The sequence below is a fragment of the Micropterus salmoides genome, unplaced genomic scaffold (assembly GCF_014851395.1).
Source record: "Micropterus salmoides isolate LMB-PRFRI ecotype aquatic unplaced genomic scaffold, ASM1485139v1 Ms_hic_scaffold_15, whole genome shotgun sequence".
NCBI lineage: Eukaryota > Metazoa > Chordata > Actinopteri > Centrarchiformes > Centrarchidae > Micropterus > Micropterus salmoides.
The window spans coordinates 5,644,155-5,658,908 of NW_024040596.1; the positions used below are offsets into that span (position 1 = coordinate 5,644,155).

At 41.5% G+C, this 14,754-nt stretch overlaps 1 protein-coding gene across 5 annotated transcripts in view; it reads left to right on the forward strand.

Annotated features, from left to right (window-relative positions):
• The window catches only part of hdac4 (histone deacetylase 4), a 131,984-nt gene that overhangs the window by 109,259 nt on the left and 7,971 nt on the right, over positions 1–14,754 (forward strand). For all 5 annotated transcript variants that reach the window (XM_038720111.1, XM_038720113.1, XM_038720114.1 and 2 more), the window contains 6 exons: positions 1,017–1,072; positions 1,529–1,616; positions 2,662–2,781; positions 2,870–2,967; positions 9,856–9,974; positions 10,745–10,878. In XM_038720111.1, coding sequence (XP_038576039.1) covers positions 1,017–1,072; positions 1,529–1,616; positions 2,662–2,781; positions 2,870–2,967; positions 9,856–9,974; positions 10,745–10,878 — 615 coding nt within the window. The remainder of the gene's footprint in view (positions 1–1,016; positions 1,073–1,528; positions 1,617–2,661; positions 2,782–2,869; positions 2,968–9,855; positions 9,975–10,744; positions 10,879–14,754) is intronic.

Genomic DNA, 14,754 nt, shown 5'->3' on the forward strand with positions numbered 1-14,754 from the left:
ATCACCGCACTTAGCTGAAACATGAATAATATGAACTTGTTTCAGCTAGGGTTAAAGTTCACAGGTATTGACATGCCCTCAGCTTAACCTGATCTTAACACATACATGCACATGTGTACACGCTCATGCACGCGCACACACTCACACACATACAGATGGTCCACTGAGGATCCACCACCGCCAAATGTCCAAATTCCACCTGCACTATCAACTCTCTGAACACTCCACAGAATGCCATAAAGCTGCTCCACGTACTCTCTCACACATCTGTCTCTCCATCTGTTGCTTTCTATTTCTCTCCCCATGTCTATTTTAATCCATTGTTATTTTCCTTCCGCATTGAGACACAATCCACCTTCCCCTTGTCTCTCATACACCTACGTACGTACTGTATTATGCAGCCTGTTTTAACGGAGTGTCCTCAAACCAGCAGTTGTCTCTACAGTAAACTCCCGGCTGGCTGCTAATCCACAGCAGCTGACTCAACATCATTAGTCCAGCCTGCCTCGCTCTACATCAGCCGGAACATCTATCTAATGTCCCCAAAAAGCAGTGGGAGCCCCAAAAACAGTTTGTGCGAGTCCCGCAGGTCCCTGCCTTAACAAAGCTCCCCTTAACTGACCCAGTGAAAGCATCTGTTTCTGTGTGTGCATACACACACGCTTTCCTGAACTAAGGCGACATTTAAAAAAAAAAAATGTTTGTGAGAGGATTAGGCGTGGTATGACGGGCACACATTGTAGAAGTTAGGTCATGGGATTGAATTGATTTTGCTTTGTATTTTATGGATTTGTTTAGTTTTTGTGTGGTATTTTTATTTCATGTTTGTGTTGTGTACCAGCAAGGGGGCTGGTCAGCATCATCTGACACCTCAGTCCCTCAATGGGAAAGTATCATTAGATTAAAGTGAGCAGGTTTACGGTCAGACAGAACCTTCTTCCATGGACCTTGATGGTTTATGTGTAGTGACTGTTTGAACTATGCTGTGTGTGAATGTTTTTTGTTTTCCCCGACAGAATGGTTTTGCTGTAGTTCGACCACCTGGACACCACGCTGAGGAGAGTACACCTATGTAAGTAAATTGGACATTTCACCAAGAGAAAGATCAGATCTGGATCATAGCAACTTTACCAGACCTTTCTTTGTCTATATATCTTCCATGTCTATATTTTCCCCTAAAATTCAGCTCCCAACAGAACATACATTTTCCCTCCTCCCTCACTTCTCTTGAAAAGCTTTGTAAGCCTTGTTCGTTTAGACAAATTTTTATATTTAAGCCCCAAAGGGTATTATTTATATATATTTATATATAACCCTTTGGGTTGTAATATTTCTCCTTTCTTGTATATGTACACATTAAAACTTTAATTTAATTTCTGCACAGCACACATCAATGTGTTGATATACTTTCATGATATGGCTGATATTAAGTACAGTATTACTTGTAAATATAATATAAATTCAAAAAAGTTAATACACAGACTTTTTACAGTCCTCTCTCTCTCTCTCTCTCTCTGTGCACCTTCAGGGGGTTCTGTTACTTCAACTCAGTGGCGATTGCAGCCAAGCTCCTGCAGCAGAGGCTCAATGTCAGTAAAATACTTATCGTGGACTGGGTGAGTTCAGCATACCATGTTTATTTTATAACCATCTATTTGGAAAATGCACACCTATGTGTCGTCTGCATAGGTGAGCTCATAGAGTATTCGCTGTTGTTAGATATAGAGTAAGTTGTATTCCCTACCTTGAACTTAGTATGTAAAACATACGTGGGGTTAAGGTATAGTAGCATAATCAAAGAGAAATCACTTCTGCCTACCTTCTGTTGAATGTATTTTTCAGTAGATTTTAATATCAAGTACAATAGATGGTATTCAAATGTATGTGCCCATCAGACCACTGGGTCCACAGCAGTTTAAAATACAAGTGCATTAACAGAACAGCGTTTACAGCCTCTACCAGTATACAGGGCCTGTTATGAGAGGGAGAAAAGGGCTTAAAATATCAGATTTTTAGGCTAGACGCTGTCCTTTTTTCTTTTCAAAAGAGAGACAAAGTAATTTATAAGAAGGTATGACAAAGCCTCGGTCATGTCTAGGAGCACTGCTCTTCTGTGGCGTCCCTGATCATGGCCATTCCCAAAAGCCTTTGATGGGCCTTTTCATTTCCTCCCTGTCTGTCACAGGGGGACTTTCAGTGCAGCAAGCAAACTCTTTGTCATGCCTCTCTGCCTCCAGCCAACTGGGACATTTTTAGGATCAGTGTATTAAAGCATTCTTCAGATATAGACAATGAGGTCATTTAATTGTTGTGTGTTTTATTGAGTCCTGCTGAGCATCCTTTTTTGACATCACAACAGCCTTCAGCTGGGATGCTTGACTTGACTGCTTGGCAGTATTGCAGTCTCTGAGTGTCACCCAGTTGGTCTTAGCGCAGGTGCAGGAGTTGAAAGCCCTGTCTCTGTTAAACTCTTCCATTTTCCAAATCACCTGATGTCCGTTTGTGGACAAGACAGCTTCTGTTATGTGTCTAATGTCTTATTATTGTTTGAGCCATACGAGTCTATGGCTAATTACAGTTGTATTTCCTTCTTTCTCACACATTTCCACACATTCTGAGGAAGATTTTACCCTGAGCTGTTTCCCTTTTTGATGTTTCCAGGATGTTCACCACGGCAATGGCACCCAGCAGGCCTTCTACACAGACCCCAGTGTTCTCTACCTGTCACTGCATCGCTACGATGACGGGAACTTCTTCCCTGGCAGTGGAGCACCTGACGAGGTGGGAAGGAACACCAGTCTGCCTCTCTCCCTGCCTGCCCGCCAGACAAAGTAATCCAGTTGTGCATGTGTGCATGTGTGTGTTGTAGGTGGGCAGTGGAGCAGGTGTAGGCTTCAATGTGAACATGGCGTTCACTGGAGGACTGGAACCTCCCATGGGTGATGCAGAGTACCTGGCTGCGTTTAGGTAAGACAGTGGGATCACCTGCTGCTTTAGAGAGGATTGAATGGTCATGCTGTAGATTGAGTTTGTGATGTGATGATAAATAATTACCCTGAAAGTGTCTTGGAGGGACGGCGGTGTCTGTTCAGTAGGTAGGGAGAGCCTCCTCATGACCTGCCTGATTTCTATAAGGTCCATTTTTTGGGGCTATTTATAATATTTATAAACCCCCCCCCCCCCCCACACACACACACACACAAAAAAAACATACACACAGCTTGAAAGGCCCACAAGCGTGCAGGGATGGACTCACCACAGATGTGTGATGTTCATGTTTCATACGCAATACTGGTTCATACAGCTGGTATGGAGCAGGTCTGGATTGGTTCCAGCACTCTTTGAAGATGATCCCATGTTTGCGACCATGCGCCCTTCTGGCCTGAGCCAGACGCATCAAACCCGACAGGCCTCTGTCTTCTCGCAGCTTTCGGCACGCAACCCCCCGGAAACACACCTTAGCCCGTTAATGCACCCCAGACCCCTGTGTGCTCTGACTCCCCCTCTCTCTACTTTATTCTTTTCTCCCCTCCTTATCTTCCTCTTTCTACCCTTGTGTGCATATGTGCTGATGACAACCAGCTAATATACATATATCAAACCACAGACATTATTTATAATCCATCACTGAAGCCGTATGCCTCACACGCAAGTTTGGAATATTGCTATTCTCCATTTATATTGATACACAAAGCAAACTATTATTTACATAAATCAAATGCACAGTATCTAATAAATCTTAACAAAGTTTAATGAGATGAGAGTTGAGATGAATTTAATATTGAACCTTACATAATTAACAGTGGCTGAATGAAGTGCACCTTGAGCTAGATCATCACAGGTAACCAAATTACTAAATTTCTTTGCTGTCACGGCAGCTTTGGTGCCACAGCTTTGGTTCTCTTTAGTTTAGGTTGAAAACCAAAATACACTTCAGAACAAAAAATATATTTTCTTACACTTTCTATTTTGCACTATTTTGTCATCAATTTATTTAATTGTCTTTTTTCCCCACAGTTCTGCTAAAATACAGTTTATACTTGTTTATTTTAAACTGGGATAAACTTGTTACTAATACATTTACTCTTAAGATTTTTAAGTGTTACTCCAGCAATTTAGTTTTGCAGTTCCACAAAGAGGACTCTCAAGAGACAGATTGAATAAAAAATGGTCAAAGTTGATGCCACGTAATGCAACTTGATACTTCATTAGACACCCACTGCTTCCTAAATGCACTATTCTTTCAAGCATTATACCTCCAGCCCATGCTATACAAAGTTTGGCAAGTCACAGATCACGTTATACAGCTGTTTTTACAGGCTGTGAAGGACTCCTCATGATGACTAAACTGAATCTGTGTGAAATTGTAAATTTAAAAAAGTGCACCATTAACTCTTGTAAGGGTATTGTTGGAGATGTTCCATCTGTATTTGAGCCGATCAATGCATATTTAAGTTAATCAGTAGCGCACTGCTCTCCAGTTAAACCGGCCCACTCTTTTTACAATAAATTCAACAACGACTTTGCTGTAGTAGTTTTCATATGTGGATGTTTGTTCAGGGGTACTTGTATCCATATGAGTGAACATACATGTGGAGAGGTTTGTATTGAGTTTGTGTGTTCTGTTTATGTAATTGTAGGTTATTAAATGTTTTTGCATTATGGAACAGGTTCAAATATATAAAGTGAAGGAGAACGAGAGTTTGGGTGTGTATCACCCAGACCCTGGCGCCATTAATCCCCCGAGGCTGTAGCAGTATTGGACAATTCATAGGCCACATAGGACAGCAGCAGAACTGTCTCACAGTTCATAGATCTCACACACACACTCTGTTTCACACACACACACACAAGTAGTAGACATGTAAACATAAGCTCAAAGAAATGCAGAACGCCCTTGCTCAAAATAACAAAGGTGCATGAACATGCTTTCAATGTGCTTACACATTTACAACCACATTCAGACAGACGCGTGTTCATGGACACCTGAGATGCACAGCCTCTCTCTCTCTCTCTTTCAATCTCACTGTTGATCCGTGTGTTGTAGTCTTCGTGAGGGGATGCGTGCCTTGCAGCCGGCACCTTCCCATTCCTCCACTGGCCTGCGCCACGTTGCATTTGCAGGGGATCAAGTCTGAGCCTCCAGAAAGCACAGAGAAAAAAGATAAGAAAATTGTCCCTAATGAAAACCAGAAGCACCGTCTCTCTTTCTCTCTACTCCCCCCTTCTCCTTTCACTCCCTCTTCTGCCATGAACTTGGAAAGACGAGAGAGGAGGAGAATTAAACTTAATTCAAACCAGCTCTCCGCAGCTCCAGATGACAGGGCTTTGAAGTGTAAGTGTGCGTGTGTGAGTTTTTCTCTCTCTCCCGCTCTCCTATACTTTTTTTTTTTTTATGAACGGAGGGGGAAAGCCTTGCAACTCTGCAATTTAACCCGATGTTGACTGGGTTGATGAGCACTGCTCCCTCTAAAGGACAGAGTCTGTGTTTTCTTCTAAAGCTGGCCTCAAATGGACCTTTTACTGTTTGGGTAATGTTGAATCTTTCCAATGGTGATGGCTCATGGTGTGGGGGCTTTCTGGCCTTTTAACACTTTACAGTCATTAAAAACATAGGAATTGGCTGGTAATGGTAGTTAGCTCAGTCCATCGGGACTGGCTTTGAACCAGAGGGTCGCAGTTTGAGTCCAGCACGGACCACTGCCAAAGCTGCCCCTAAAAAAGGCATGCTCCCTAGATGCTGCTCAATGGCGGCCCACTGCTCCTAATTAAGATGGGTTAAATACACTACTTGCATGCGTTGAATTGTGTGTAATTGTATGTAACAAAAAAGTTGATTGTATCTAGTTAATAACGCACAAGTGAAAAAGTTTCTCTCTCATGTTTGTGTTATGGCCACTCAACCTCAGATTTGTGAATAAGAAAATTTCTAATTACATGTTATATACCATAAATAACTAGTTTATTCTACTGCATGTTAACAAAACAAACCTAAGGAACTAATTTGTCTAAAATCTGATTTGAATGCAATGTGGTACACCACCAATGCCACATTTCGATCCTTTGCCCTCCATGTTACAACCCTGGAGTACATTGGATTAGAAGGAATAGTCAAGATGTGGAAAAGGATAAATGAGGGACTAGAGTAATTACACAAAGATGAGTAGTCTCTAGAGAGGAGGTTTTCCTTGGGCTTCCTTGTATTAACCTGTGTGAGTACATGTGTGTGAACTTGAAATCATGTTGGATGACAGTTGCCAAAAAACTGAATGGGCTCATCATGATCAGAAGAAGAAGACTTAGTTGGAGCAGGGCATGCAATGAGTCTCATCTTACTTAAAGGGGAACACCACCTATTGTACACCTCATGATCAGTTTACCCATCATAGGGAAGACTACAGACTAAGACTAAATAATGTCAGGCAGGGAGATGAGAAGTATCAAATCCACTGTTTTTGGAGCTTGACCCTTGCTGTGCTGATTTTGACCACTCTCTTTTTTTAAACCCGACCTTATGAACGACAGACCTAAATTGCTGAAGTTGAACCACGCAGTATTCCCACACATTGTCACGCATACAAGCACAGGCCCAAGCCCAGTGTTCCTCGACTGATCCTTTGACACATGCACCTGTTGCTAAGTAAAGCAAACAATACTAAACAAAAGTTTAAACTACATGCCTACCCGAGTAAGATCTAGCCATGAGAGAGCCAGCAGTGGTTAAGATCGCAACCTCTTTGCTAGGGCTGGACAATAAAACAACAATTATTATTGCAAATAATTATTTTCAAAAGCAATATGACAAATGTTCAATAAATATTTAATAATGTTATATTCACTTGAATCATACATGAATTAGGACTTAATTTTTTTTATTAAGATGTTTATTTTTTAATTGTTTTGAATGTTCTTCCTCAGATTTGTGAAGTAATCCACTGTTTGGCCTCAAGTGTTGACTATAAAGAAAAGTTTGAACCACAAACGTTCACTCAAAACTTTCACACAAATAATCAGCATTTAAAGAAATAAAGATTTTATTTTTATCGTGATAATTATCGCTATCGAAAGATATGAAACTTTTTATCGTTATAACATTTTTGGCCATATCATCCAGCCCTACTCTTTGCTCAGGATGTCCTGTAGCTTACAGCTCAGTCGTAAACTCTCCCGTCCCTTAATTAACAGAAAGGCTTTTTCATCTCCACATACATAGCCTTTGATTCAGGCACAATTAGTCTTCCCTTAAACCACTGGTTCCCCTTTATGCCTGTCTGCTAATTAATTACTGTGGGGTTTTATTTCTTTAAATGTCAGGATATTACTCTTGGGGTTGGGGGCTGGAACTGAAGGCACAAGCAGTTTTGATCATCGTGACCAGAACTGTTTGTGTTCAAGGTTGGAGGAGGGGGGCACACTCAGTAGTTAAAATATCCTTGGCGGTCAAGGTTTCCCCCTGTGTGGTGTATCAGCCCACATGCACGCCTGTGGCCAGCTCCCTTTAGTGTGGGGTCTTTTATGGCCCAAATGTTAATGGGCCAAGGCTGTGTGTGTGTTTTGTAAGTTTGGGAGTTGGCGGAGAAAGAGCGAGAAAACCTGTAATACATGCGATAAAATCTGAAGCTGGAGCTGAAAGATACTAACTTCTTTAAGCAGAGTGGTTGTTTATTTCATATAATTGTCTCGTTTGTGTTGCAAACTGTCGGGATAACTGATCGTGTTACCTTTTTGCTCTTAATGCAGACAAAATTTTCACTTCTTCCATCCACTGGTCATTCATGTCATTACTCACTCAGTCTTAGTTAATGTTTTCTTGGTGTGGACTCCTCCCCCACAGGTCTCTTACAACCTTGCCCTCTTTCATTTTCTTGCTATCTGTGCCTTTAACTTTGTCACTGAAACGTTTATCTTCCATCCTCTTCCTTCATCTTCTTTACATGACGTTTTCCCCTGTAATGTTGCCACATGCACGCTAACAACACACAGTGACGCACTCACTCCATGTATGCCTGCTGTCTGGGACTACCAAAAAGCTCCTAATACTACTTCCCGCCTCTCCCTCAGACAGCTGTGTGTGCGTATGAGTGTTGTGTTGTGGTGGGGGGTGTGGTGTGCGCATTTATGGGTTATAATTTGGTGGTGAGCAAGAGATGGAAAAACCAGTGGCCTCCGGAGTTCAGGGCACGCTGCTCGCCCACAGCTGGCAAACCAGCACCGTGTTCCTGAGGTCAGCAAAGTACAGGGGACCTACGACGGAACTCTGTGGTACTCTGTCACTCGCAGACCTCACCAAAACACTGCTTGCCCAAACATCCCAGACCCCAAAAAGATTCCTGTGTAGAACCTGAGCGAATAGAAAGAACCACTTGTTTTTCCACCTGGGAAGTCCAACTCTTTATGAACTGACTGAAACATTCTAAATCATGCTAAACCAGATTATCATGACACATTATACTTGTATAAGAAGTCAACTAAGCCTCTAATGTGCCATCCCTAGTATTATAGACTAGTTCAGAAATTCATTACTAATTTATAGATACTAAGACACCCTAAAAGACCACTGGTTTAATCGTATGTGATCTAATCTAATATTCCTGTTCAAAACTATCGTAGTTTTGAACACACACACTGCATGTTATTTATTTCAAACAGGGTCATCATTTAAACCAGACTGGATTTTCCAGCCACAACTTGCAGTGAATCATTACAGTATCCCACTGTTGATTGGATTTATGCGTATGACACACATGACCTCTTTACCAGCTTTGTGTTGGATTAAGGTTGTACACAAACAGCCCTCATTCACCACACCCATCCAGTGTTAGAATTATCCTACATACTCAACACACACGCGCCCTCACGCAATTATATTTGTCCTTCCATTTCTCCTCTTCTCTACTTTACTTAAGGGTGTTTGTAGTGTATTGCTGCCTCCAAACTTCCAAACCCTCCACTTCAAAAAGTGAATGCTGTAATTTTCTCTGCCACACACATACTTTACATACAAACTCATTAGGTGGATGTTTGCTTTGAAAACCATGCAAGGGAGAGAAAAAACATGAAAGAATTGGAAAAATAACGACAGATGAACAGCAAAAATGACATGTAGCATCTCCGGCTGGTTACACCTTATACCACAATCATCATCAAATGGACAGTGAGCACACTGAAGGTAAATTTCCATATACATATTTTAATACTAGTCCTCTTAAATCCCACTAGTCTTTTTTTAGCCATCTGGGGTAACAGAGTTCACTATGCATTTAGCTTGCCTGTAGCAAGTCGATCATTCATTGTACAAACACAAATTAAAAAATGCATATATTATATCTTCTAACATTTTAATTTTGAAATCTTGAAAACATGTCTCATCAAGCAGTAGTTTCTTATGTCTAAACATATTTTTAAGGTATTATATTATAGACAATCATCCTGTCATTCAGCCAGCCTGATAGATGTAGCAGCTGCAAGAATATGTTTTAATAAAAATACAGCATGACTTTTTGATAGGCCTGCTTCAGAAATATGTGACTCAACAGGGCAAATTACTGGTACTGAAAGGGTGACTGCCCCTCAGCCAGCAGGGCCAGATTTAACCTGACTTCTCACCAAGCTTTCCGTTAGTGTTTTTGAGACACTGAATCTTTAAATTCCCTTTGATTTCTGGCCTTCTTGTGAAGGGCAGCAAGCCAAAAACCAGATGCACGCATGCAATTGTTGTCAAACAAAGTTTCCTATATAAAGCCATAATTCTTGGTCAGAGATAGGACACTTAAAAATTAACCCGCCTCTCTTTTACGGCCTCCACCATAAATATATTATTTTTTTGACGTTATGTTTTCCTCTTGGTTACTGTAGGACGGTGGTTATGCCTATTGCCAATGAGTTTGCCCCAGACGTGGTTCTGGTATCTTCAGGCTTTGATGCGGTAGACGGACATGCTCCACCCCTGGGAGGATACAAGTTGACAGCCAAATGTAAGTGCTGATCACAGCTACCCAGTTTTTTTACTTTCTTTTTTTCTAAACCATTGATTAAAAAAATCTTTGAATTGTATCACTGAAGACACATTTTAACTACATTCCCACCACAGTCTCATTCATGTTTTCTCTCCGCACAATCCAACACAAAACTGACAGACACACACGCACAAATGCACACACACAAATGCACACACACAAATGCACACACACAAATGCACAAACACACACGTTTGTTTTTATGCTGTGTCTCTGACTTGTCTATATAGATCGAGACTTTGGCGTGCCAGCCAAGAGCTTTTCTAAAACCATCCTGCAGATCTCAAATAAGAGCAGGGGTCTTGGTACTGATGGGGGTGGTTTAGAGAGGATTTCAGGAAGAGGGGATATGGGTAGAATTCAGAGAAGAAGAAAGTACTGCTGAATGCATCTATTAAAACTCCCATCCTGAAAGAAAAACTTCAAAGACTGTGACCGAGCCTAAACGCAAAGCCACATTTATTGAAATTAAACCTGGCTTATATTATGGCTTGTTGTTTTGTAACTCCAGTAAATCCACAGTGCACTCTTTTCCTCTCTCAGACGCCGTTACCCCTTTTCTCATCCATGCTCAAACCCCCTTTTTCTGTCTGTTTTTCTTTGATCAATATCCATAAAGGAAGTTAGAGATTGAACATCATTGCTCTGCCATCTCATTCTATTTCTCTCTCCCCGCCTCTCCCTCTATGTCTCTGCCTTCTCTTTGCTGTCATTTCCTGTGTGCCCAGGCTTTGGTTACCTGACCAGGCAGCTGATGGTTCTGGCAGGCGGTCGGTTGGTGCTTGCCCTGGAGGGGGGTCATGACCTCACAGCCATATGTGATGCCTCTGAAGCCTGCGTCTCTGCTCTGCTTGGCAATGAGGTAAGATGAGAGCCAGGAGGAGGAGGGACAAATTACCTTCAAAATATCCTCAGAAACCACTGTGAAAATAACCTTGAGCAAGATTGATTTGACCAATGAAAAATTTGGAATTGTGGACTAAATCTGAGCTGGTGACAGATTAAAATGGGACTGAGGTTCACGATGGGAGCAGCATGAATCAGCATATTAATGTAATGGTAATTTCTTTCCAGTGAAACATTCAGATTTATGCCAGTAATGGCATGCAAAGACAAATATGTTTAATTGCATTGAAGTAAATATGCAGGATTTTAAGCAGATAAAGTGCGTCTGGTTTATTTGTGTTGTCAGTGTGAAATTTTCATTATGCAGTTGCACTCCACTTTCTGGCTTCCAGACTACATTTATAGATTTAGGTAATTTTGCCTGTTACAAATGAGTCAACATAGTAATAATAAGAAGAAATTACTTTCCTCCTGATTCATTCTGAAGCTTGAAATCTCTGTCTCTTGTCTAAAACATTTACATCTCAGGAGATTTTGTGGCCCCTGACTGGATGTCTCACAATGAATCAATAGTGCTAAAATGAAATTTTCTTGTCAACAAACACTCGAGCCAGGATGATAAAATGAATTACTAAAACTGCCAAACACAATCAAGGTGCAGGAAAATAATTTGATGTCACTGTTAAATAGATAAAGCAACTTAAAAAAACAGGACAAGCTTGTACATTTCACTGAAACAGTACTTGTTTATGTTGGCCAAAACCATCTTCTCTCTATGTTCTCCTACGCTGTCTTTACCGCTGTTGAGAGGAAGTCAGCGCCACTCACACACACACGCACGCTACGTACTCACAAACACGTCAGAGGGAGAGGATTTCCAGGCAGAAGGTTAATTGTGGGAGTGTGTAGGTTGGGCCGTGGAACTCAACCAGCATCGGCGCTCTGTGATTCATGGCGCACAACAGAATAGCAACTCTTCAAAGCCGCCCACTCTTTTCTTCCAGCTAATGGAGAGGCTGGAGTGCTTTTTTGGACAGGCTGCTCAGTCTCCTTTTCTCCCCCCGGATTATGCAACCAAGATATCTTAGTGCCTTTATTTTTTAAAGGACTGCTGAATTGTGGTACAGAACAAAGATGATAGAGCTTTTATAGGAAAAGAGGAGGGTGTGACTGTTTGTGTAGAAGAATTTACAATGTACAATGCACACTTGTGTCTTGGATCCAGATACTGTATGTCCACTCAAGGCTGCATCCCAAGCCAACTTAGCCAGCTTGTAGTTCATTCTCTAAAGTGTGTCTCCAAAGTCCACAAATCTGTTGCTGTTTTGTTTAGAATCTATTTTATCTGTGAGCACTAATAAACAGGACATAAATGCGTTTGCTTTTTAGGAATACAGACAGATGGGACTTAGATGCTGGGCACTTAAAACCATCCTGAATTATTTTTCAAATTTATCTATTGTCTGAAACTCCATTTGGGAGATGTGTCGTGGGTGATCGGATCTTTCCGCATCCTCGGCGTGCACTGTTTGCATTCAAAACTGTCTTTAGAGTGAATTCTTCATGTGTCAATGGAGTGTTTCACTTCAGTTCAATTCAATGCGAATGGCAGATGCAAATTTCACATGACATGTTTGAGCAGTGCACACACTTTGAAGTCAATTTTCTAATTCACTCCTTGGAGAAATAATGACGAAGGAAAGAATTAAAGAGAGCAAATGGTGTTCTACTTGGCAAAAAGATTACCCTTACTAATCATCTAACACCAAGAATGCCTTGTAAGTTAGAAACACACGTCAAGAGTGAATATCCAGACTGACCTCTCACAAGTACTGCTACAGGCCTAGCCATAAGCACACCCTGTTGGTTGCCAATGGAATGGCTACTGTACCTGCTAAAGCCATTATCTTCAGCCCAGTGAGACAGTGATACTAATGCATATGGGACTACAGTTCTCAACAGTACCTAACTGAGCATAAAGGACGGTCACCGTGATATGGTGTAACAATGTATTGGTGTAGTTCAAGATCGTTCTTGCCATTGTCTTTGTTTCAATATGGCCTAACGTTCGTGCTCTTAAAGGTAATGTTACTTTGCCTAGATAAAATAAAACAAATGTTGTGCTCAGTCTATGTATGTCTTCTGAATTTATTTAAACCTCTATGATTAAAGCAGGGTTAGTGTTCTGTCTGAATCTGTGTATGTGCCTTGTTTAAGGTGGTATCTGCATCCCTAGGTCCCCAGGGAAATGAACAGCTCTGTTTGGAGTAAGATTTTGCATTAGAGGGATAATGCACAAACTAAAGGCTTAAGAGGCTTAATCTCATAACCCAACTCTGTTTACTTGCACGGTTCCCACCAATGATTTCACATCTGAGTAACCGTGAATTAACAGCTGGTAAGGATTCAGGAATTCAAGGACACTTCAGCAGGGCGGTTGCTTTTAGCTGTCACGGAGGTTTGTACTCAGGACTTCCAGTTTGAAGGACACTCTCGTTACTCACAACACCGCCCTGCTGCAAAAATAATGAATTGGATCAGGGGGGTTTGCTTCTTAGGTTTCAGCAGCCTGCAGAGCGCCAGCCTCGGCGGGGGTTTGGAGGAGGTCACTGGATGGGTGCCATAGGGAGCTGAAAATTCGAAAATAGGCAGGAGGCAGGGAGCGTCAATTGCCCCTGCCCTGCAGGACACACCCCTCTCACCTGGGGCCCCGTCACTGGTACACATCTGAAAATGGTTACCCTCACACCTCTTCCAGCAGGGTCAGCTTGGGCCTAAGGATCAGATAATAAAGGGAAATGGAGAAATCATTTGAAGTGGGAAGGGAGGAAACTATTGTTAAAAAGCAGCTGTACAGAGCACCTGTGCAGGTTTTCTATGCTATGGCAATTTAATTATATGCACTTTTTTCAACATGCTTGAGAGTTGTACAACATTGTACAAACAATAGTGAGATATTGTCATTGATTCCTGGTATGTATCGTTTTACATAGGTCATTTTATAAATTGTGCCATTTTTTTTTCATAATTGCAATTTTTAGAATGCAACATGCTTCACATTGATCACCAACCATACTCTGAAGTAAACTTTTGAATGAAGCCTTTACAGTATACAAGTCATATCATGAGCAGCCTGATAGAAAGAGCTGCCTCATTAGAAGAAGATGGCTTTGAACAGCACAAATTTACTGTGTTGTTGACTTGTTAAGTATAGACATAGAGTTCTCATGACGCACTTGCTTTTTGGCAGCGAGTGATGTCAGCTGTGTGAACAAAAGGCAGATCATTCTGTTGTGTGGAGCTTTATAACTGATAGAAAAGGAAAAAAAGAGAGGCTGAAATGTCCCTGATCAGATCAAACGTGTTTTTATCATAATCTCAGCATTGGTCTCTGTAATGGACTTGGAATGTAGCTGGAGAACGTCAGTAATGGATTGACTAGAGGAAGAGATAAAAGGCCTGGCGATTTGTATGTTGTAGTTTTTTTTTTTTCTTCATTTGCTGACAAGGTCCAGCAGTGGCCTCGGATTGCAAATGGAATCAGAAGAAGAGACAAGGGACTAAATTAAGTGTAAGGCCTAAGTGGGCACTGTAGCCTCACTAATCTGGTTGAGCGACAAGAAAAATCTGGACAACAAGTGGCCAACAGTTGGATTCCTTTTAGACATGTTTAAATCCACTGAGTGGGTTATTTCTAGAGGATAAATTTTAGTTTGTGCGTGTGTGTTGGCTGAGTGTGAATGGAGCGAATGAGTAGGCTCAGGCATGGGACCACAGCTGGATTAGCTGGTCAGCTGTGCTTTTGTTTATGAAGGCTCAAACTGCCTGAGGGTTTGTATTGTCTGGATGTGTCCAGAGCCTGAGACGTCACTACGACTATTTAACTACAGCA